This window comes from Erythrolamprus reginae, chromosome 7 (genome assembly GCF_031021105.1).
Source record: "Erythrolamprus reginae isolate rEryReg1 chromosome 7, rEryReg1.hap1, whole genome shotgun sequence".
Taxonomy (NCBI): domain Eukaryota; kingdom Metazoa; phylum Chordata; class Lepidosauria; order Squamata; family Dipsadidae; genus Erythrolamprus; species Erythrolamprus reginae.
This window is the reverse complement of record NC_091956.1, coordinates 12,985,807-13,009,364: the sequence shown is the minus strand read 5'-3', so window position 1 is coordinate 13,009,364 and position 23,558 is coordinate 12,985,807. Positions and strand designations below refer to the sequence as shown.

Here is a 23,558-nt window from a genome sequence, read left to right as displayed (position 1 = left end):
GATAGACATGATGGATGCATGGATAAGATAGGATACTAAACAGGGAGTTGGACTAGAAGACCTTCAAAGTCCCTTCCAACTCTGTTGTTGCTATTGTTTTAATGATGATGATGATGATAGACATGATGGATGCATGGATAATCCCAGTTCTTAACTTCCACTTAACCTATTGTGATAAATGTCTGCTTTATTGTCCCCTTAAGATTCTGAGTCCATTACATCAGCTTGTGAAGTGATAGCCGAATTGGTGGAATGCCTGCAGTCCGTCTTGGCTCTGGGGCACCCGAAGAACAGCCCCATCCCTTCATTCCTCACCCCTGTTCTTAGGAACATCATAATCAGCCTGTCTCGGCTGCCGTTAGTCAACAGCTATGCTCGGGTTCCTCTCCTGGTATGTATTGAACCAGGAATATGACGTTTTCTCCTGCTTAGTCCGTTCCTGTTTTCAAAAGAATGAAAGCCAGGGCATTTATATTTTGAGATACCTATATTTCTTATTGCAAACAGGGGCTTATCTGTCTTTATTTGGGAATGAAATGTCCAAAAAGAACAGCTTCCAAATTGCTTTGTTTTAATATGAAAGTAGTTTACGACATGCGAGCACAATGGAGCCTAAAACGTTTGTTACTAAGTGAGACATTTTTTAAAGTGAATTTTGCTCTATTTTACCACCTTTCTTCCCTCAGTTGTGCTGTTGTACAGGGTGTCCAGCAAATCTGGAAAACAGGGAAATCAGGGAATTATCAGGGAAATCGACGGTTCAGGAAATATCAGAAAATTATCAGGGAATTCGTGAAAAAACCAGAATAAATCTTTATTTATTTTATTTATTTATTTATTAGATTTGTATGCTGCCCCTCTCCGAAGACTCGGGGCGGCTAACAACAATAAAAAGACAATGAAAACAAATCTAATATTAAAAATAATCTAAAAAACCCCAATTTAAAGAACCACTCATACATACAAGCATACCATGTATAAATTCTATAAGCCTAGGGGGAAGTGAAATTTCAATTCCCCCATGCCTGACGACAGAGGTGGGTTTTAAGGAGCTTGCGAAAGGCAAGGAGGGTGGGGGCAACTCTAATATCTGGGGGGAGCTGGTTCCAGAGGGTCGGGGCCGCCACAGAGAAGGCTCTTCTCCTGGGTCCCACCAAACAACATTGCTTAGTCGATGGGACCCGGAGAAGGCCAACTCTGTGGGACCTAACCGGTCGCTGGGATTCGTGCGGCAGAAGGCGGTCCCGGAGATATTCTGGTCCGATGTCATGAAGGGCTTTATAGGTCATAACCAACACTTCGAATTGTGACCGGAAATTGATCGGCAACCAATCCAGACTGCGGAGTGTTGGTGTAACATGGGCATATCTTGAGAAGCCCATGCTTGCTCTCGCAGCTGGGGGAAAAACCAAACTATTAAAATATACTGTTCAAAAAATAAAGGGAACACTTAAAGAACACAATATAACTCCAAGTAAATCAAACTTCTGTGAAATCAAATTGTCCACTTAGGAAGCAACACCGATTGACAATTAATTTCACATGTTGTCAACACATTCAACTTTGTACAGAACAAAGTATTCAATGAGAATATTTCATTCATTCCGATCTAGGATGTGTTCTTTGAGTGTTCCCTTTATTTTTTGAGCAGTATATTTAAAAGTCAGGGAAAAATAATGTTTAAAAAAAATTGTGCTGCCTGGCAGAGTCAAGCAAAAATGAGCATAACTGTGGCAAGAACTAGCTTCCTCAGCTACCGAGATTTCTCCACGGCTTAGCCATTTGGTAATCTACGACTGCACCTTAACTAGATCACCAGTTACAGGGAAATATCAGGGAAATTCAAAATGCTTTTCCCCTGGACACCCTGTGTTGTAACTTTGAACAGGCACTAAGTGGACTGTCGTAAGTTCAGGACTACTTTGTCTTAACCTATTTCTTCATCCGTCTGACGTGGCGATAGGTCTGGAAATTGGGCTGGTCCCCAAAGCCGACGGGTGAATTCGGCACGACGTTTCCAGAGATCCCCGTGGAGTTTCTCCAAGAGAGAGAAGTCTTCAAAGAATTTATCTACCGGATTAACACGTTGGGTAAGTCCGGAGCCTGGAAATAAGTTTCGGTCATGAAAGCCGAAACCTTCTTTTTTGGTACAGGTTAACCTTTTAAAAATCCCCATTAAAAAGTTTTAATTCTGAGTAAATTTGCCTGCAATTCTGACTTACCTTGCTGCCAGTTTGCTTCCTCAATGTTGTGGGCTGTGCAGTTGAGAGCGGATCCCACTCGAAAGGAGACTGACTTGGTGATGCGCCAATGACCTGGGCAGCTGGCGCCCGAGTTGGATAGTGAGGAAGATGGCAAGGACTCAGTGCCAGAGGCAGATTTCAGCCAGGACCTTCGGTACCTCCCTCACTTCATAGCAATAATGAGGAAGAAGAGGCTTCTCCTCTTCTTAATGCATGAGTCCATAGAGCTGTCAAGAGACAGGAGTGGTTACTCCAGAGGAAGTCTCCTCGGAAGTAAGACTGAGGACTCATTGGCCACTCCCCCACTCTACTTAAGGACAGCAGAGGCAGCTGAAAGGCTGCAGGAAACAACTTTTGACATTCCCTTCAAATATTACCGAAATCTCTTGCCTGCAACCCTTGTGATATTTGTTGGTCATTGTTTTGCTGTCCTCCCAGTTTTCAACCAAGAAGCCTCAGAGGCTCTGGATGCTTGAAGGCTAAATGAATATTTATTGATGTCTCATATTTCTAAAGCCGCCCATCTCACCGCGAGCCTGTGGTTTTTACCTTTAGGGTGGACAAACCGCATGCAGTTTGAGGAGACCTGGGCCAGCCTCCTGGGAGTTCTTGTGACCCAGCCAATCGCCATGGATCAGGAGGAAAACCAGCAAGAGGTCAAATCATCAGGGGACTTTGGTGCCCTCTGGCCTTGGTGGCTCTCTCTCTCTCTCTTTTTCTCTCTCCTCTCTCTCTTTGTCTCTTTCTTTCCCTGTCTCTCTTTCTTTCTCCCTCCCTCTTTCTTTTTTCTTTCTTTCTCTGTCTTTCTTGTCTCTTTCTTTCTCTTTTCGTATCTTTCTTTCTCTTTCTTTCTCTGTCTTTGACTCTTTCTTTCTTTCTCTGTCTTTCTTTCTTTCTCTCTGTCTTTCTCATCTCTTTTTTCTCTCTCTCCCTCCCTCTCTTTCTTTCTTTGTCTCTCTCTCTCTTTTTCTTTCTTTCTTTCTCTGTTTTTCTTGTCTGTCTTTTTCTCTCTCTCTCTCTCTCTCTCTCTTTTTGTCCCTCTTGTCTCTGTCTGTTTTTTTCTCTCTCTCTCTTTCTTTATTTCTTTCTCTGTTTAAAAAGGGGGTTTGAAAAGCCAGCTCTGCATCCCCCCCCAGATCAGAGGTGTTCAAACATGGCTACTTATGGATTTTAACACCCAGAATTCTTTTATCAATGGCTTGATTATAGAGACAGAGATTGGAAATCTGATAAATATTTGTATGTGTTAGCAAACTGACCCAGACAATGCACTGTTCACAAAGCACTTATGCTTGTAAAAGAAAAATGTATAAATAAATGGAAGGAAGGAAGGAAGGAAGGAAGGAAGGAAGGAAGAAGGGAAGGGAAGGAAGGGAGTTGAAGCCCACAGGTCTTAAAGTGGCCAAGTTTGGGGACCTCTGTTCTAGATAGACATAAACACCTGATTCTTTTCAGAAGTTTCCTTCCTACCCTCTCCCTGCTGATCCCCCCTCCCACCTAAATTAGATTGACACATGTGCCCTTTATTTTTTGTTTGTTTCCAGGAAGACATAGAAAGGACCCAGATCAATGTCCTGGCTGTTCAGGCCATCACCTCCTTGGTGTTGAGCGCAATGACCATCCCGCTGGCCGGCAATCCAGCCGTCAGCTGTTTGGAGCAGCAGCCTCGGAACAAAACCTTGAAAGCTCTTGACACCAGGTATTTTGCGGGTGGGAGGGGTGGGCTTTTGCTTCCTTTTCCCCCATTATGCCTTGATTAGGGGAAACATTACCCATAACCACCTTCATTCTGGGATAGCATAATTTGCAAGCCTTCTGGTGGTTTCAGGGAAGTATCAAAAACCATATATAAGAGAAACCTCCAGGAGAATTTCCCTGAGTCAGCCACAGGCTTCCCGATGGCAGAATGGAATGGAATTGATAATATTGAACGGGTCCAAAGACGGGCTACAAAAATGTTGGACGGTCTGAAGCAGGGGTCCCCAAACTTTTTACACAGGGGGCCAGTTCACTGTCCCTTAGACTGTTGGAGGGCCGGACTATTTAAAAAAACTATGAACAAATCCCTATGCACACTGCACATACCTTGTTTTAAAGTAAAAAACAAAATGGGAACATACTATTTAGAGGGGGAAGGTCTAAAATTCATATATGTTTATGTTTTGTTTTTAATTTTCTTTTGTTAACATCTGATTGGCTATACAAGGTTTTCTTGGCTTATGAAAAATGTACAAAGAAAGAAAAAAGCACGTTGGCATAATGGTTAATAAGTTAGAAATATAATTGGCGTTGTACTTTTTGAAGGAACATTAAGGAGGGAATTTAATTAAAAGAAAATGAATGTAACTGGATGACAAAACTATAAAAAAAAACTTTTGCAACTTTTTTGACGATTGATATTAGTTACTAACAAAATACTGCATTTTATTCGTGGAAAATTATATGGTACACTGTGTTGTTTGAATGTATGTTGAGAGAAAAATTTAAAAAAATTACCTCCCCCCCCAAAACAGTCTTTCTTTCCTCTGTCCCTCCATTCATTTCATTCTTCCTTCCTTCCTTTCTTCCTTGTTCCCTCCATTTCTCCTTCCTTCCTTCCCTCCTTCCTTCCTCTCCTCCTTCCCTCCCTCTCTTTCCCTTTTCTTTCTTTCTCTCTCTCTTTTCCCTGTGCTCTTGTCACTCACTGGCGGGCCGGATAAATGGCCTCAGTGGGCCGCATGTGGCCCGCGGGCCGTAGTTTGGGGACCACTGGTCTGAAGCATAAAACCTATCAGGAAAGACTTCATGAACTCAATCAGTATAGCCTGGAGGACAGAAGGGAAAGAGGGGACATGATTGAAACATTTAAATATGTGAAAGGGTTAAATCAGGTTCAAGAGGGAAGTGTTTTCAATAGGAAAGTGGACAAAAGAACAAGGGGGCCACAATCTGAGGTTAGTTGGGGGAAAGATCAGAAGCAACGTGAGAAAATATTACTTGACTGAAAGAGTAGTAGAGGCTTGGAACAAAATTCCAGCAGACATTGTTGGTAAATCCACAGTCACTGAATGTAAACATGTTGTGGCTCGTCTGCCATGGTTTAAAAACGCCTCGCTGAATTGTCAATTTTTCTATATACAGTGATACCTTGTCTTACAAACTTAATTGGTTCCGGGACGAGGTTCTTAAGGTGAAAAGTTTGTAAGACGAAACAATGTTTCCCATAGGAATCAAAGGAAAAGTGATTAATGTGTACAAGCCCAAAACTCACCCCTTTTGCCAGCCGAAGCGCCCATTTTTGCGCTGCTGGGATTCCCCTGAGGCTCCCTTCCATAGGAAACCCCACCTCTGGACTTCTGTGTTTTTGCGATGCTGCAGGGGAATCCCAGCATTGCAAAAACAGGTGCTTCGCTGGCAACGGAAGTCCAGAGGCGGGGCATCCCAGCAGCGGCGGTGGGTTTGTAAGGTGAAAATAGTTTGTAAGAAGAGGCAAAAAAATCTTAAACCCTAGGTTTGTATCTCGAAAAGTTTGTATGACGAGGCGTTTGTAAGACGAGGTATCACTGTATATTATTATTCAACAATTCATTCTTTCCGCCGAATATCAGGTTCGGGAGAAAATTGAACATTATCCGAGGAATTGTTGAGCAAGAGATCCAAGAAATGGCCTCTAAGAGAGACAACGTCGCTTGCCACCACGTATACCAGGTGTGGGACCCTGTTCCATCCCTGGCCCCCTCTACTACAGGTAAGCAGTGATTTATATATTTGTCAGTGTCTCAACAATCAAATCACTACATGCACAACAAGCACACAAGAGAGATACCCCCTCACCAGGGGTCGGCAACGTTAAACACTCAAAGAACCATAAAGGTTCCAACAGGAAGCCCGACGTTCAATTTTGGAGCTGACCGGAAGTTCAGCTCTCCCACCATAGAGTCTCCTCCTAGCACAGCTTTCTTTTTCCTCTTCCTGTCCTAATCGAAAGCCCTATCAATTGTGGAGCTGACCAGAAAACCCGCCCCTTGCCATAGAGTTTCCTCCTGGAGTGCCGTACTTTTATTTATTATGTATTTATTATTTAGATTTGTATGCCGCCCCTCTCCATGAACTCGGGGCGGCTCACAACAGGCATAAACAAATTGTACAAATCCAAATAGATTCAAATAAATTTAAATATTTAAAAAGTTTTAAAAAAGAACCCCGATATACTAACAAGCACACACACAAACATACCATACATAAGTGTATAGGCCCAGGGGAGATGTTTCAGTTCCCCCATGCCTGACGACAAAGGTGGGTTTTAAGAACTTTACGGAAGGCAGGGAGAGTAGGGGCAGTTCTAATCTCCGGGGGGAGTTGGTTCCAGAGAGTCGGGGCCGCCCTAGAGAAGGCTCTTCCCCTGTGGCCCGCCAACCGACATTGTTTAGTCGACGGGACCCGGAGAAGGCCCACTCTGTGGGACCTAATCGGTCGCTGGGATATGCCAGTGTCAAAGAGACGGTGCCAAGAAAAGCCAGCCCAACGCTTTGTCCTGTGGGACCTAATCGGTCGCTGGGATTTGTGCGGCAGGAGGCGGTCTCGGAGATATTCTGGTCCAATGCCATAAAGGGCTTTAAAGGTCATAACCAACACTTTGAATTGTGACCGGAAACTGATCGGCAACCAATGCAGACTGCGGAGTGATGGCGAAACATGGGCATATTTGGGAAAGCCCATGATTTCTCTCGCAGCTGCATTCTGCACGATCTGAAGTTTCCGAACACTTTTCAAAGGTAGCCCCATGTAGAGAGTAGTTGAATCTCGAGGTGATGAGGGCATGAGTGACTGTGAGCAATGAGTCCCGGTCCAGATAGGGCCGCAACTGGTGCACCAGGCGAACCTGGGCAAACGCCCCCCCCCCTCTCCCTAACCAGAAGCTCCTCTTAAAATTGTGGCCAACTGGTGAGAGGGAGCCATAATAGAAGGATGGAAGAGCCACATACAGCTCCAGAGCCATGGGTGGCTGACTTCTGCCCCTTGCTACTTGTGCTTGGATTTGGGAAGAGAAATGAAGTCTCACTCAATGTTACAAGCTCACGGTTGATTCTGCATTTTTAATCAGGGACAACTTACTTGACTTACGACCACAATTGAGCAAAAAAAATATTTTTTTTTCCCTTCGGTTAAGTGAGACATTTGTTAAGTGAGTTCTTGCTACAGTTGTTCAGTGTGTGGTGACCGGGGCACGGCACAGAAATAGCCAAGGCAGTTGGCAATTCAAACTGCCCCTTTATTTCTCCAAATTTCCCCAAACTTTCCCAGATTTCTGGCAAGTCCCAGAGCAGTGATGACATGCACACACAAACACACACACCTTCAACAGCCTCTGACTGCAAATAGTCCATCTAATACTGTGAGCACCACTGCTGCAAAGCAAGAAATCCAGCAGGGCAAGTCAGTGAGACCAGAAACCAAAGGAGCAAGACAAGTTATCCAGAAATCAAGAAAAGAATGCAAGGAATTTAGGAAAGTTCAAACATCGGCACACAACACTCCAGGAACTCAGCATTTACTCCCAACAAATACCTACAGTGTCTCCTCAAGCTTCAGGTGTGCCTTGGGGGCAGGTCGCTCTCCTCCTGAGTAGCCTGCTCAGTCTGTGCTGTTCTTGCCTTCTCTCCACTCTCCATGTTCTCGGATCGGATGGGGTTGGTCCTTGCCAGAATTCTGTCTCTCATTTATTTATTTATTTATTTATTCAATTTTTATGCCGCCCTTCTCCTTAGACTCAGGGCAGCTTACAACATGTTAGCAATAGCACTTTTTAACAGAGCTAGGCTATTGCCCCCACAATCCGGGTCCTCATTTTACCCACCTCGGAAGGATGGAAGGCTGAGTCAACCTTGAGCCGGTGATGAGATTTGAACCGCTGACCTTCAGATCTATAGTCAGCTTCAGTGGCCTGCCGTACAGCACTCTACCTGCTGCGCCACCCTGGCTCATGTTCATTGCCTAAAACCCTCTTCACCATCCTGCCCCTGTTCCTTCCTGCCAAAGGCTGTTGTAATTGTTGGCACGTCTCGGTATAGCTAGGCTATGAGACCTTTGACATACACTGAGCATAGAATTTTTAACAGAGTGTGGATGTGTGGTAAAGCCAAAGAAAAAGACACAGACTTAGTTATGCTTAATAAGTACTATTTACATATATACAAAATAGACAACAATCCATAGCAAGCACTAAGCAAACACACTCCCCCCTCAAGGCAAAGCAAAAGCGAATGAGCGATAAAGCATCATTGAAGGAAGGAGTACTGGCGCCCTCTTATGGTGAACCAGCCTAACATATTTAAAGTGATAGCACGAGAGACTACAATAGGTAGTTTACAATGGCAAACCCTAACAACCATGTACCTTGTACTAACAGTAATCCTGAAAGGCCTTGGCCTGACTCGGCCTGCTCCTCCCCATATTCCAACAAAACTGCCCCCTCTATCTCGGTTGGCTCCAGTTCCAGCTCGTCTTCCTCCGCAGATTCAGGCTCCGACGGGGGCAGGCCTGCAGGCCAAGGCATCCTCCACATCAGAGACTGGAGATCTGTGGGGTTTCACCCCCTTCGGCTCCTTGATCAGTCTTAACAGATGAATAAATGGAAACTCCGGCCTTCCGAATTACGTTTCATCTTTTCCTTTTTATTTTTATTTTTAAATAATTTTTTAAATTAATTTTTAACAAATTTATATTACACACAACATAAAACAGTGCATAGTGAAATGTGCCCACCACCCAGACACACACACATTCCCCACCACCAAATTGGGGGTGTTTCTTGTATAATCCACTTGACCCAAGAGCAATATATCTATTTACATATTATAGAGTGATTCCAATTTATTTCTTGTAGCTTGGTCTCGGATTCTGCTCGTCATATATCGTCTTACCTTCTCCCACCGTCCCATCAGTTGTCCCAACTCAGTTTCATTATCCGAATTTATCCTTTTATCCATAATTTCAAATTGAATATGGTCCACCATGTACCTATACCAATTTTGCATTGTCCATTTTGTCGCATCCTTCCAACCCAAAACTATTACTGCCTGAGCGCTTTCTATTGCTGCTTTTTTTATTTCTCTAAATTCTCCCATGTCGCATTGCTTTTAACTAGTACTGCCATTTCCTTAGTGATTGTCCATTGTATATTTAGCATTCTATTGATATCCTCTTTCACTTTTTGCCAAAATTCCTGCACTATCGGGCATCCCCAAAACGTATGCATAAACACTCCTTTATCTTGACACCCATGCCAACCATTCCCCCTGACATTCTGCTGAAAGGGTGCGAGTTGAACGGGAGTAAAATACCACTTATGTCATATTTTCCTTCTCATTTCCCTGATTCTCGTATTTTTAATTTTCCTTATATTTTCTACTATATTTTCCATCTCTTGTACCTCTACAGTAGTACCTCTAGATACGAGCTGCTCTACATGCGAGTATTTCAAGATACGAGCCACGAGGGGAGAGACATTTCTGTTCTATTCCCGAGCTCAAATTCGGGATACGAGCCGAGCGTCCACTAGGTGGCGCAAGAATCCTTGCTTTTGGTTATCTCGGAGGGGAAAAACAACTTGTTCCAGATACGAGTTGCCTCGAGATACAAGCTCCCTTATGGAACGAATTATGCTCGTATCTAGGGGTACTACTGTACTTGTATCTCATTTTGCCACCATTTAGTCAGTCCTTCAATTGTGTCCCCGTCTGACTGCACTAGCAATTTATATTGGTTGCTTGTGTTTTTATACCCTCACTTTTTTCTCGTCTTTTCCTTTTCAGGTTCGCTCATCAGCCATGAGAAGCTGCTACTTCAAATCAATACGGAGCGTGAAATGGGGAACATGGCATACAAACTAGGACAGGTTTGTTCAAACGCCTGTTACGCTAAAAAAAAGAGAGTCCATTTCTGTTCTGTCTGGGTCCCCCCAGAAGCCAACACCAACCAAAAAGAGAATCCAGACACACTGGTAAAAAGCAAAGGCAGTTTATAGAATTCAAAGCAAACACAGGTAACAGAAACTGTTCTTACAGACAGGAACACTCTGGAGCTTCACAGAGATTTCACGAAGGCCAGGCAATAAAACAGGATTCTTGCTGGCAAAAACAACGCTGGAGATAATAAAACCGAGACGCCGAGAAGCAAAGCAAGGTCACAGGACTCCTAGTTGATAACGCTCCACAAGACTGTAAGGGCGGGCCTGCCTTTTCAACCCTGCTGAGGAGAACCACACCCAAACCCAGCTGTTGCCAATTCAGGGATGGAAATACCTGTCTAATTGCTCCCATCTTTGAGCTGCACGTCGCTGCCTCATGTCTATTATAGCCTGTGCGTCTTCATCCAATGAGTCCAGGCTACTAGCTGGGGAGAGCCCCCCCCCCCCCCGGGGCTCTCAGGCTGCTCCCCCTCCTCCTCTTCCTGACGTTCCTCTTCCCCGTCTGCCTGGTCCTCCCCCTCCTGTTCACTGTCCTCCTCCTCTGGGCATGGATCCGGCAGAGATCCAGCCGGTCCCTGAGGAGCCTCAGGCTGAATCACAACAATTTCCAGATGCCCAAAACATAAGCAGTCCTCAACATGCAGAAGTTCATTTCGCGACCGTTCAAAGTTGCAAGCAGCATTGAACCGAAGGGACTTCTGTGGCCATTTTTCACACTTATGACCATTGACAGCATCCCCCGCGATCACGTTATTTACGTTTGGACGTTTGGCAACCGACTCCTATTTTATGACGGTCGCAACATCGGCAGGGGGGGGGTCACGTCGTAAAATTGATTTTAACACTTGTGGCCCACCTAAAATTTGGAGCCTCAGTTTTTGATCATACATTGAGAATTCCCCGTGTTGGTGTCTTCCATTACTTGACCTATGCATGAATTCGGGGGGATGTTTTGTTTACGTTGATGTGCGCGTTTAATGAGCTCAAGAATTGTTTTCAATCTTTTTTATTTATTTTATTTTATTTTGTTTGTATTTTGCCCGTAGGTCTCCATCCATTCTGTGTGGCTGGGAAATAGCATTACTCCGTTGCGGGAAGAAGAATGGGGGGAAGATGAAGATGACGAAAGCGACATGCCGGCCCTTTCTTCGCCCCCTTCCTCCCCCATCAATTCCAGGCAAGTCTTCTTCTTTTTTTTTTAGTTTTATGACTTGTGGACTTCAACTCCCAGAATTCCTGAGCCTGGTAACAAAACGTTTGGAAACCAACCCACAAGAGACTCTAGAAAAAGTGTAGAGAAGAGCAACAAAGATGATTTGGGGACTGGAGACTAAAACATATGAAGAATGGTGGCAGGAACTGGCTATGTCTAGTTTAATGAAAAGGACCAGGGGAGACACGATAGCAGTCTTCCAATATCTCAGGGGTTGCCACAAAGAAGAGAGAGTCAAGCTATTCTCCAAAGTACCTGAAGGTAGAACAAGAAGCAATGGGTGGAAACTAAACAAGGAGAGAAGCAACTTAGAACTAGGGAGAAATTTCCTGACACTTAGAACAATTAATCCGTGGAACAGGTTGCCTCCAGAAGTGGAGAATGCTCCAACACTGGAAGTTTTTAAGATGTTGGATAACCATTTGTCTCAAGTAGTGTAGGGTTTCCTGCCTAAGCAGGGGATTGGACTAGAAGACCCCCAAGGTCCCTTCCAACTCTGTTGTTCTTGTTGTTATCTCTACATGAGGCTAGCTTTGAAGAGTGTTCGGAAACTCCAGATCGTGCAGAATGCAGCCACAACAGCTATTGTTGGGCTACCTATATTTGCCCATGTCTTTCCAACACTCTGCGGCCTGCACTGGCTGCCAATTAATTTCCCGTCACAATTCAAAGTGTTGGTAATGACCTATAAAGCCCTACATGGCATCGGACCAAAATACCTTCGGAGCTATCTTCTGCTGCACGAATCCCAGCGACCGATAAGGTCCCACAGAATTGGCCTTCTCCAAGTCCTGTCGACTAAACAATGTCATCTGGCGGGCCCCAGGGAAAGAACCTTCTCTGTGGTGGCCCCGGTCCTCTGGAATCAACTCCTCCCAGAGATTAGAACCGCCCCCACCCTCCTTGCCTTTCGTAAGTTGCTAAAGACCCACTTATGTCACCAAGCATAGGGGAACTGAGATTCCCCAGGCTTATATAGTTTACGCATGGTATGATTGTGTTGTGTGGTTTTAAAATTGGGTTTTAGATGGTTTTAATATTAGATTTGTTACACTGTTATTATTTTGTTGTGAGCCGCTCCGAGTCTACGGAGAGGGGCGGCATACAAATCTAATACATTATTGTTATTATTATTATTATTATTATTATTATTATTATTATTATTATTAAAGTTTGGAGAATGAACCTCCAACTTTATCCTACACCTGAATTACAGATAATCGCCACCATCCGCAAATCTAATATTTACCGTTGATTTCTCTAGGATTGTTAACTTCTCTTGATTTGTAGTAACATTTGGAAACCAACCTACAAGCTCGGAGAACGTCTCTTCACCCTCATCCTACACCTAATTCTGACCCAGCCTTAGCAGAACCAAGAAACGGAATCCCTTGTCCCAAAAAACCCCTCTTTATCTAACTACTGTGAATTCATGGCATTTCCACACAGAAAAGTCCAGGCAATAATCTTTCCAAGGGTTAATTGCAATAACAGATCTTATCAATCTTTGGATAATTGCCAAGGCAGCTGTAAATTAATTCCTGGCAAGCAGTCTCGGAGGTGATAAGCAAATCTTCCAAAAGAAATAGGAACTGTTGTCTTCTACAACTACTTCTCCCACTTTGCTTCTATTTATTCCCCAGCCAGGGAGAGGCCATTCAGCATCCATGTGTGTCTTTCTTCCTGAGTCAGCCCCTCCGTTCATCAGTTGTTTCATTCTCCTGACAGCTCGCGCATACGCGACTCTGGAACAGGCCACAGCAAGGCGGGGGTGGGTGGGTTGCAATTTCCGCTGTTGGTGCTGATGCATGCGTAGCTCCGGGTGACCGATGTGTGCATGCCCGTCATGCGTACATGTGTGTTAGAGCGAGATGTGGCTTCTGCATATGCGCAGGAAGCAAATCTCATAATAAGACGCGGGGGGTGCGTGAAATTTCAACTTTTTTTTTTGATTCCGCGCAGAAGCAAAAACTGCTGAAAATCCCTGAAATCTCGTGTGCACGTGCGTTGGAGCGAGGTTTCGCTTCCTGCGCATGCACAGAAGCCAAATCTTACTCCAACACACGTGCGCACCCGCCAATCACCCAGAGCCGTGCACGCAGCTCCATTTTCGCTACAGGAATCCCGTCCCCCCGAAAGAAATACAAACCATTGTCTCCTGCAACTACCATTCCCCTTTTGCTTCTATTTATTACCCAGCCAGGGAGGGGCCCTTCAGCATCCACATGTGCCTTTCTTCTTGAGTCAGCCCATGTTCCTCAGTTGTTCCTTTCTAGTGACAGTCTATGCATACGTGCATCTGGAACAGGCCCCAGCTATTCCTCTTCCCTATTTATCACTGACTCCGAAGGCAGCTGGGAAATGTCGGATGGCCCTGGCTCTGGCTCTGGCTCTGGCTCGGATGCAGAGCATCCATAGGAGCCTTTCCCCAGACTCCAGGACTGGCCCAGGTTCCTCCCCAACATCATTTGAGTTTGCTGCTAGCTCCGTTGGTGGCTAATGGCACCACAACAACACCCAAATTATAGCTACTCGCCACCATCACAAATCTAATATTTACAGCGGAATTCTATCAACTTATTTAGCTTCTCTTGACTTGCAGGAAGCACCGTGCTGGGGTAGACATTCATTCGTGTTCCCAGTTCCTATTGGAATTATACAGTCAATGGATCCTCCCATCCAGTCCAAACAAGAAGACGCCAGTCACCCTGATCAGCGAAGTGGTCCGATCTGTAAGCTTTTAAGTGTCTTTATTAAATTGTTAATGGTACAGATGAGTTCAGGTGGCAACAGATACAGTAGTTTTCGAAGTATAAGATGCATTGGAGTATATAGTTTTTGGGGAGGAAAATAGGGAAAAGAACCTGCTTACCAGGTATTCATCTGACTAGCGTCCTTAGCCAGCACATTATTTTATCCCCTGGTTAGGGCTTTAAAAACACTTTATTTGCAGAGAGTAACAATAAAAGAGCTTACAAGCCAGTAAGAACTGGGAACATCATTAGCACCTGGAAAGAAACATTTGGAGCAAGATAGAGCAATGAAAAAAAAACCTGCAAAGACTTAGGGCCTGGAAAATATTCTTTGCAGAGAGTAACAATGAAAGAGCTTGCAAGCCAGTAAGAGCTGGGAACATTGTTAGCAGCTAGTTCGGGCCGGAAAGAAACATTTGGAGCAAGTTAGACCAATGGGGGAAAATACCTTGCAAAGACTTAGGGCTTGGAAAACATTATTTGCAGAGAGAAACAATGAAAGAGCCTGCAAGGTAATAGCTGGGAAATCGTTAGCAGCTAGTTAGGGCTGAAAAAAAAGCTACATTCAGAGTATAAGACGCACCCAAACTATCAGCCTCTTTTAGGGCGGAAGAAGGTGAATCTTATACTCTGAAAAATGCAGTAAATACTTTTATTGATGCAATTAATCGTAGCCGTATTTATGCATATTTTAGGCTTTTTATTTACTAGGTTGATAAATCTTTCCAAATCTGAGCATCTCATACATAGGTGAAATCCAGCAGGTTCTGACAGGTTCTGGAGAACCAGTAGCAGAAATTTTGAATAGTTCAGAGAACCAGCAAATACCACTTCCGGCTGGCCTCAGAGTGGGGTGGGAATGGAGATTTTGCAGTATCCTTCCCTTGCCACGCCCACCAAGCCGTTCCCACCAAGCCATGCCCACTGCCACACCACTCATGTCTTCCTCCTTCTCCGACTGGGGCCACTCTCCCATTGCCCCATCAGCCCCCTCTAGTGGTTCCTCAGGTCACTTTCTCCCTCACTCTTGCTCTCTGCTCCAACTGGCAGCCCCCCTGGCCCATGGTATCCAGAAGGGCCTGGCTCATCCTCCTCAGAATCTGACATGACCTGAGGCGGACAAGGAGCACTCACGACACTTACGTTACGATGTTTTCTGGCTTGTGTCTTCGCAGCTTTTAGCCGTCTCCGACTTATTTACCGAGAGAAATCAGTTTGAAATGATGTACGCAACCTTAACGGAGCTGCGGAAAGTCCACCCGCCAGAAGACGAGATCCTTCTTCAGTATTTGGTGCCCGCCATGTGCAAAGCAGCGGCTGTCCTTGGCATGGTAAGATATTTTTGGGTGATACAGCCGGTCCTCAACGTACGACCCACCATGGAGTCCGAAACCTCCTGTGATGACCCAGGGCACGGCACAGAATTAACACAGGCAGCTGATAGTTCAAGCTGCCTCTTTCTTGCTCCAAATTTATTTATTTATTTATTTATTTATTTAATTAATTAATTATTTAATTATTTATTTAATTATTTCATTTATTCATTTATTCATTCATTCATTTATTCATTTGTTCATTCATTCATTCATTCAATTTTTATGCCGCCCTCCTCCTTAGACTCAGGGTGGCTTACAACATGTTAGCAATAGCACTTTTTAACAGAGCCAGCCTATTGCCCCCACAATCCGGGTCCTCATTTTACCCACCCGGGAAAGATGGAAGGCTGAGTCAGCCATGAGCCGGTGATGAGATTTGAACTGCTGACCTTCAGATCTACAGTCAGCTTCAGTGGCCTGCAGTACAGCACTCTGCCTGCTGCGCCACCCCGGCTCTATCATTGCCCCAAACACTCCCAAATTTCTGGCAAGTCCCTGAGCGAAGGGGTAACACACATAAACACAGCCTAACTAAAGCCATTGAGGCAAAAAAAAATCCCCCAACAGGACAAACTGGATGTTAGAAAAATTCCCCAGAGACCAAGAGAATAAAAGCAAAAGTCTTTATTAACAACAAAAAATAGAAAATACAGAAAAAATCTGGTATGATCATACAGGGACCTGGAGAGGTCACAGGGAAGGTACCTGTGTTTGTTTGTTTGTTCGTTTGTTCGTTCGATTTTTATGCCGCCCTTCTCCTTAGACTCAGGACGGCTTACAACATGTTAGCAATAGCACTTTTTAACAGAGCCAGCCTATTGCCCCCACAATCCGGGTCCTCATTTTACCCACCTCGGAAGGATGGAAGGCTGAGTCAACCTTGAAGTGTTCCTCTGAAGGTCAATTACTCAACTACAGGGATGATCTTATATAGGTTTCATGACGTCTTGTTTACACCCCTTCCCTCTGTCCATAGTCTGTCCATATTTGGAGTTGTTTGTCTGTTATTTCAACATATTTCACCATATTTCTTAGGAACTTACTAAATCACTTTATCATGTTGTTTTTCCCCTTTCCTGGCTTGGAATTTGGGGTCACTTCATCCTTAATGCATCGTGGACATCTTTCCTAAGAATTTTATACCCAAACATAGCCATGTTTTCCTCCTGTTTTGCAATCCCTTCCTGGCAAGGCCGGCTATCTCTCAAACCAAGGTTCGGAAGTTCAGTACGCTAGTAAAGTGTTTTTATGTCCAGGCCCTATATGTTTCTTACACTGGAAGTTCAGAAAAACGCACTTCCGGTTTCCCCATTGTGCTGTTTTTTTGAGTCCGGAGGGTTCGAGGAAAGCTTCCTGAAGCCCCGGAGTGCAAAAAAACAGCACAATGGGCAAACCGGAAGTGCGTTTTTCTGAACTTCCAGTTTACCCGTTTGGGCTTTTTTTTTTCACCTACCAGGCTTTGGAAAGGCTTGTGGGCATGCGCGGAGGGCAGCGTGTGGCGGGATGCGAATGTATGGGGGAGCAGGGAAGGGGTGTGTGCATATGCACGCATACTAGCACACACACACAAACACACATTTTGGCACACGAACCGAAAAAGCTTTGCCATCACTGCAGTGGTGGAAAACAGATCCTTTTTTCCCCAGCAGCGTTTCTAACTTGGAACAATCCCTAAGAGAACTGTCGTAAGGACTACCTATATTAAGAGTCTGCACTAAGAAATCCATACAGTAGTACCTCTAGATACGAGCTGCTCCACATGCGAGTATTCCAAGTTACGAGTCGAGACGCCAGCAAAATTTCTGTTCGACACCCGAGCTCAAATTCGGGATACGAGCCGAGCTTCCACTAGGTGGCGCAAGAATTCCTTGCTTCTAGTTATCTCGGCGCGAAAAACAAAGTCTAAAGGCATTCGTTCGAGATGCGAGTTGATCGACATATGAGCCCGGGTCTGGAACGAATTAGACTCGTATGTCGAGGTACCACTGTATTGGGGAAAGCTCCCCCGCCAGCTGGTAAATTCAGCCTCACCCCCCTGTGACTTATTTGCGTCCATCAGGATAAAGCTGTGGCGGAGCCCGTCAGCCGCCTGCTCGAATCGACGCTCCGCAGCGCGCACATGCCGAGCAGAATTGGGGCGCTTCACGGCATCCTCTACATTTTGGAGTGCGATCTGCTGGACGAGACGGCGAAGCAACTCATTCCGGTCATCACCGAATACCTCCTCTCCAATCTGCGCAGCGTGGCTCAGTAGGTGTCAGACAGGTGTCGCTAAATGTATCATCCGACAGCGGAAATGAGATTGTGGACGGGGGTGGGAAACACACATCCAAACTTAACCTGGTTATTGAAATGCTACGAGGGTTATCTGGAAAGTAAGGTTACAAGGCACGTAGCTCTAGAGGGGAATGTTCACCAGAGAAGTTGGTATGACTATCGTGTAGTGGGAAGCCAGCGGAAGAGAACGAGCAGGGCCAGTGGTCAGTAGATCTTTTTTTAAAAAATTCATTTGTCCAATACAGAAATATATAAGAAGAAAAATAGACATGTAGTAATATATATAAGGGTAAAAGTGAACTTAGAGGAGAGGATATATGAAAGAGAATATATATGATAAGTGAGAAAAAGGAAAGACAATTGGACAGGGGACGAAAGGCACACCGATGAAACAGGCTTTGATATTGATTTTGCCTGTCAGAAGAGGGTTCACCCAGCAACCGTCACTGACTGAATTTTGACCGTGTGACCACCGGGATGCTGCATAGGTTGTAACTCTGAAAAACGGTCGTAAGTTGCATCTTTCGGTGCCCTTCATACACCTGTTTACCTCACAGTAAGACCTCCCCTGGTAATAAGCGCGATTGACTGCATGGCTGTAAGGTCAAATGCTTATTTCAGGGGGTTTTTAAAACAAAAATGAAATGGTCTTATTTTCAGGGAAACTCGGTAATTTTGAAAGGAATGGTCACTAAATGAACTGTTGTAAGTTGAGGGCTACTTGTAATTGCTTCTTCTGAGGCTGCCTAGAGGTGGCTTAATCCTCTTTTACATTGAATAAATTAAATTGAATTATAAATTAAATAAATCAAGCAAATTATAAATTAAATAAATTGCAAATTAAGTAAATTAAATTATAAATTAAATAAATTAAATAAATTAAATTATAAATTAAATAAATTATAAATTAAATTAAAATTCACATTTCTTCAGTAGAAACATGAAAGAAAAGAATATTCGTTTTTAAGTAAATTAAATAAAAAATTAAATAAATTAAATAAATTATAAATTAAATGAATTAAATAAATTATAAATTAAATGAATTAAATTATAAATTAAATGAATTAAATAAATTATAAATTAAATGAATTAAATAAATTATAAATTAAATGAATTAAATAAATTATAAATTAAGTAAATTATAAATTAAATTAAAATTCACATTTCTTCAGTAGAAACATGAAAGAAAAGAATATTCGTTTTTAAGTAAATTAAATTAAAAATTAAATAAATTAAATAAATTATAAATTAAATGAATTAAATAAATTAAATAAATTAAATAAATTATAAATTAAATGAATTAAATAAATTATAAATTAAATAAATTATAAATTAAATTAAAATTCACATTTCTTCAGTAGAAACATGAAAGAAAAGAATATTCGTTTTTAATTCTATTCTCTGTCATATGTTGAAACACACACACACTCCTTTTTTTTTGGTCTCTCTTAACAGCTGTGTGAACCTCCACAACCAGCAACACATCTTGGTCATGTGCGCCGTGGCCTTCTACTTAATCGAAAATTATCCTGCTGACGTCGGACCCGAATTCTCTTCCGGAATTATTCAGGTAGGATTGAGGCCTCTGGAGAGTTTCCCTCAAGGCCTTCGAGGAAAGGGTGAAGTGAAAACAACCTTCTCGGCCGATCCTCACACCTTACGTTAACCAGTCTCAAAACTTTACTCAGCCATCCTTCTTTGTGTCAGGCCTGTCCCAATATGGGCGCTTAGGAAAGAAAGACCCTCGACTCCACTGACCATAGTTCATTTATGTACCACTCAGAGTTATAACCAGTAGTGGGTTGCTATCGGTGGGTGGCGGGCTATGCACTGGTAGCGATCTACAGATTGCACAATTTGCGTGTGACTGTTAGCGGTGCCAGTCCTATGGACGCCACCATCTTTTTTCATATTTTTGCTTCGTGTGCATATGCGGAAGCAAAAAATTATTATTATTATTTCATTATTTATTAGATTTGTATGCCGCCCCTCTCCGAAGACTCGGGGCGGCTCACAACAATAAAAACAATATTATAACAAAACAAATCTAATATTAAAAGAAGCATATAAAACCCTATCATATATTTAAAAACCAAACAGCACATTCATACCAAACATGAAACAAAATATAAAGAAGCCTGGGGGGAAAGGTGTCTCAACTCCCCCATGCCTGGTGGTATAAGTGAGTCTTGAGTAATTTACGAAAGACGAGGAGGGTGGGGGCAGTTCTAATCTCCGGGGGAAGTTGATTCCAGAGGGCCGGGGCCGCCACAGAGAAGGCTCTTCCCCTGGGGCCCGCCAAACGACATTGTTTAGTCGACGGGACCCATTGTTTAGTGTGGGACCTTATCGGCTGCTGGGATTTGTGCAGTAGTAGGCAGTTCCGGAGGTACTCTGGTCTAATGCCATGTAGGGCTTTAAAAGTCATGACCAACACTTTGAATTGTGACCGGAAACTGATCGGCAGCCAATGCAAGCCACGGAGTGTTGTGGAAACGTGGGCGAATCTTGGAAGCCCCACGATGGCTCTCGCGGCTGCGTTCTGCACGATCTGAAGTTTCTGAACACTTTTCAAAGGTAGCCCGATGTAGAGAGCGTTGCAGTAATCAAACCTCGAGGTGATGAGGGCATGAGTGACTGTGAGCAATGACTCCCTGTCCAAATAGGGCCGCAACTGGTGCACCAGGCGAACCTGGGCAAACGCCCCCCTCGCCACAGCCGAAAGATGATGTTCCAATGTCAGCTGTGGATCGAGGAGGACGCCCAAGTTGCGAACCCTCTCTGAGGGGGTCAATAGTTCCCCCCCCCAGGGTAGTGGATGGACAGATGGAATTGTCCTTGGGAGGCAAAATCCACAGCCACTCCATCTTGTCTCGGTTGAGTTTGAGTTTGTTGACACCCATCCAGGCCCCAACAGCCTCCAGGCACCGGCACATCACTTCCACTGCTCCGTTGACTGGACATATTGCTAAAATCTCATGCAAAATTTCAGTGCGTTTCAGTGAGTAGTTTCAAATACAGTGAGTAGTTTCAAATTTCAGTGAGTAGTTTTGATAACCGTTCTAAAGTTTGGTGCCTCTTGGGTGGGCGTTAGCATGCTGTTCCCACGCCTCTGTCCTTGGGTCGTTCAACCATTGTCTCCGGTAGGTCCCATCTGGTTCTCGTCATCCCTGTGTCCCGCTATCCCCCCATCTCACATTTCGGGTACAGGCTGCTTTCAAAGGGAACTGAGCCTGATGCGACGTTGATTGGCAGTTCTGACGCTTTCTCATTTCTTCCAGATGTGTGGAGTGATGCTCTCCGAAAACGAGGGATCCACTCCATCGGTGATCTACCACTGTGTGCTCAGAGGCCTGGAGAGGCTCCTGCTTTCGGAGCAGCTCTCTCAGCCAGACTGCGAAGCGCTAGTGAAGTTGAGCGTGGACCGCGTGAATGTCCTCAGTCCGCACAGAGCCATGGCCGCCTTGGGACTCATGCTGAGCTGCATGTACACAGGTAAAGCGGCTTTTGTTGTTTCAGTAGCGGGTTGCTACCGGTGACAGTTCTGTGGGTCCGCCATCTTTTTAATTCGATTTTCCATATTTTTCACTTCATGCGCATGCACTAAAGCAAAATTCTGCAAGGAGACACACGTGCCCGCGGGATTTCTGCGATTCTTTGCTTCTGCACATGCACAGGAGCAAAAACCACGTCCCCCTTGGAAGATTTCAGTGCATTTTTTGTTTCCTGCGCAAAACCACGCTGGGGGTGTGCATGTGCACGCACGTGCTAGTGCATAGCACACTCACACATGCACAGCAACCGAAGCTGTGCCCGCAGCACAACGCTAGTGGCGGTAATAGCTGTCACGGTTTGAGTGATTAGTGTCCGTTTGAACATTAACCCACCGCGGAGGTGACGGATGAGAGCCCATTCATTTGTTTTCAAAGCAATACAGTGTTCCCTCACTTTTCGCGGGGATGCGTTCCGAGACCGCCCGCGAAAGTTGAATTTCCGCGAAGTAGAGATGCGGAAGTAAATACACTATTTTTGGCTATGAACAGTATCACAAGCCTTCCCTTAACACTTTAACCCCCTAAATTGCGATTTCCCATTCCCTTAGCAACCATTTAGATTATTACTCACCATGTTTATTTATTAAAGTTTATTTTAAAAAATATTTATTAAAGGTGGACGAATGTTTGGCGATGACATATGACGTCATCGGGCAGAAAAAAAATGTAGTATAGGGGGAAAAACCGTGAAATATTTTTTAATTAATATTTTTGAAAAAACGTGGTATAGACTTTTCGCGAAGTTCGAACCCGCGAAAATCGAGGGAACACTGTATTTCTTTTATTATAAAAGTACAAAAATAAACATGTCCCGGTGGACAAAATAACAAATACGTGTTCACATGATGGAGGTTAGAATAGGAATGGAGAATCTTAGCATGAAGAAGGATGTGAGGTTAGATGTGGCAGGATATTACATCATAATAGGAGGATCTTAAAGAAACACACATAGTTAACTATTTAATTACGGAATATCTCTGGGGCTGTCAATATTCCGCGTGACAATAGCAACCCACCCTTGTGTTGCTTCCTTGCCCTTCTCCACGACTTGCTATTTAGGCTACTGACTCAGAAAAGGAAAAAAAGTGAGGGAAACAGGTACAGTGGTACCTCATCTTACGAACGCCTCTTCTAACAAACTTTTCGAGATACGAACCCACTGTTTAAGATTTTTTTGCCTCTTCTTCCAAACTATTTTCACCTTACGAACCCAAGCCGCTGCTGCTGGGGTGAAGGGGTTTCTTTTTTTTTCCTTTTTTGAAGAAAGAAAAGGGAGGGGCGGCTTGGTGGGGGAAAGAGTTTGCATTTTAAAAAGTAGGAGAATAGCGTGCTTGCACAGGCACTGAAAGGGTGTCTTGAAGAAAGAAAAGGGAGGGGCGGCTTGGAGGGAAAGTTTGCATCTAAAAAAGTAGGAGAATAGCGTGCTTGCACAGGCACTGAAAGGGTGTCTTGAAGAAAGAAAAGGGAGGGGCGACTTGGAGGGGGAGAGTTTGCATCTAAAAAAGTAGGAGAACAGCGTGCTTGCACAGGCACTGAAATGGTGTCTTTTGAAGAAAGAAAAGGGAGGGGCGCCCCCCTTGCCTTTCTTCCTTCCCACTCACCCTTTAGCCTAGCCTTGCTTCTTCCACCCGCCCCCTTTAGCTGCTCCTCCCTGCCCTCTGTTCGCCTCCCTTCTAAAGTTCGGGATTTTCCTGAAGGATTTGCACGCATTATTTGCTTTTAGATTGATTCCTATGCGAAACATTGTTTCGTCTTACGAACTTTTCACCTTACGAACCTCCTCCTGGAACCAATTAAGTTCGTATCATGAGGTACCACTGTATTTGATTTACGACCCACAAATGAGCCCCAGATTTCCGTTGCCAAATGAAACATTTTGCGGAGGGAAATTTTGTGCTGATTTACGATCTTTCTCGCCACCGTCGTTAAAACGAATCTCTGCGGCTGTTAAGTTAGTAGCACGATTCTCAAAGAGAATCAGGCTTCCTCCTTGACTTTACTCGTCAGAAAGTAGCAAAAGAAGATTACTTGAACCGGGGAACAAGCGTCTGAATATGTGATCAAATGACTGTGGAGATACTTATTGATTTATTGATTTATTAATTTATTAATTTATTAATTTATTAATTAGATTTGTATGCCGCCCCTCTCCGAAGACTCGGGGCGGCTAACAACAATAAAAAAGACAATGTAA

General features: G+C 44.1%; 1 protein-coding gene across 2 annotated transcripts in view; it reads left to right on the top strand.

The window, feature by feature from the left end:
- HTT (huntingtin) overlaps positions 1–23,558 on the top strand; it is a 127,971-nt gene that overhangs the window by 97,961 nt on the left and 6,452 nt on the right. For both annotated transcript variants that reach the window (XM_070757002.1, XM_070757001.1), the window contains 12 exons: positions 204–391; positions 1,964–2,090; positions 2,799–2,899; positions 3,788–3,942; positions 5,831–5,970; positions 10,037–10,119; positions 11,238–11,368; positions 14,007–14,136; positions 15,333–15,488; positions 17,593–17,783; positions 19,266–19,380; positions 21,092–21,305. In XM_070757002.1, the coding sequence (XP_070613103.1) occupies positions 204–391; positions 1,964–2,090; positions 2,799–2,899; positions 3,788–3,942; positions 5,831–5,970; positions 10,037–10,119; positions 11,238–11,368; positions 14,007–14,136; positions 15,333–15,488; positions 17,593–17,783; positions 19,266–19,380; positions 21,092–21,305 (1,731 nt within the window). The remainder of the gene's footprint in view (positions 1–203; positions 392–1,963; positions 2,091–2,798; positions 2,900–3,787; positions 3,943–5,830; positions 5,971–10,036; positions 10,120–11,237; positions 11,369–14,006; positions 14,137–15,332; positions 15,489–17,592; positions 17,784–19,265; positions 19,381–21,091; positions 21,306–23,558) is intronic.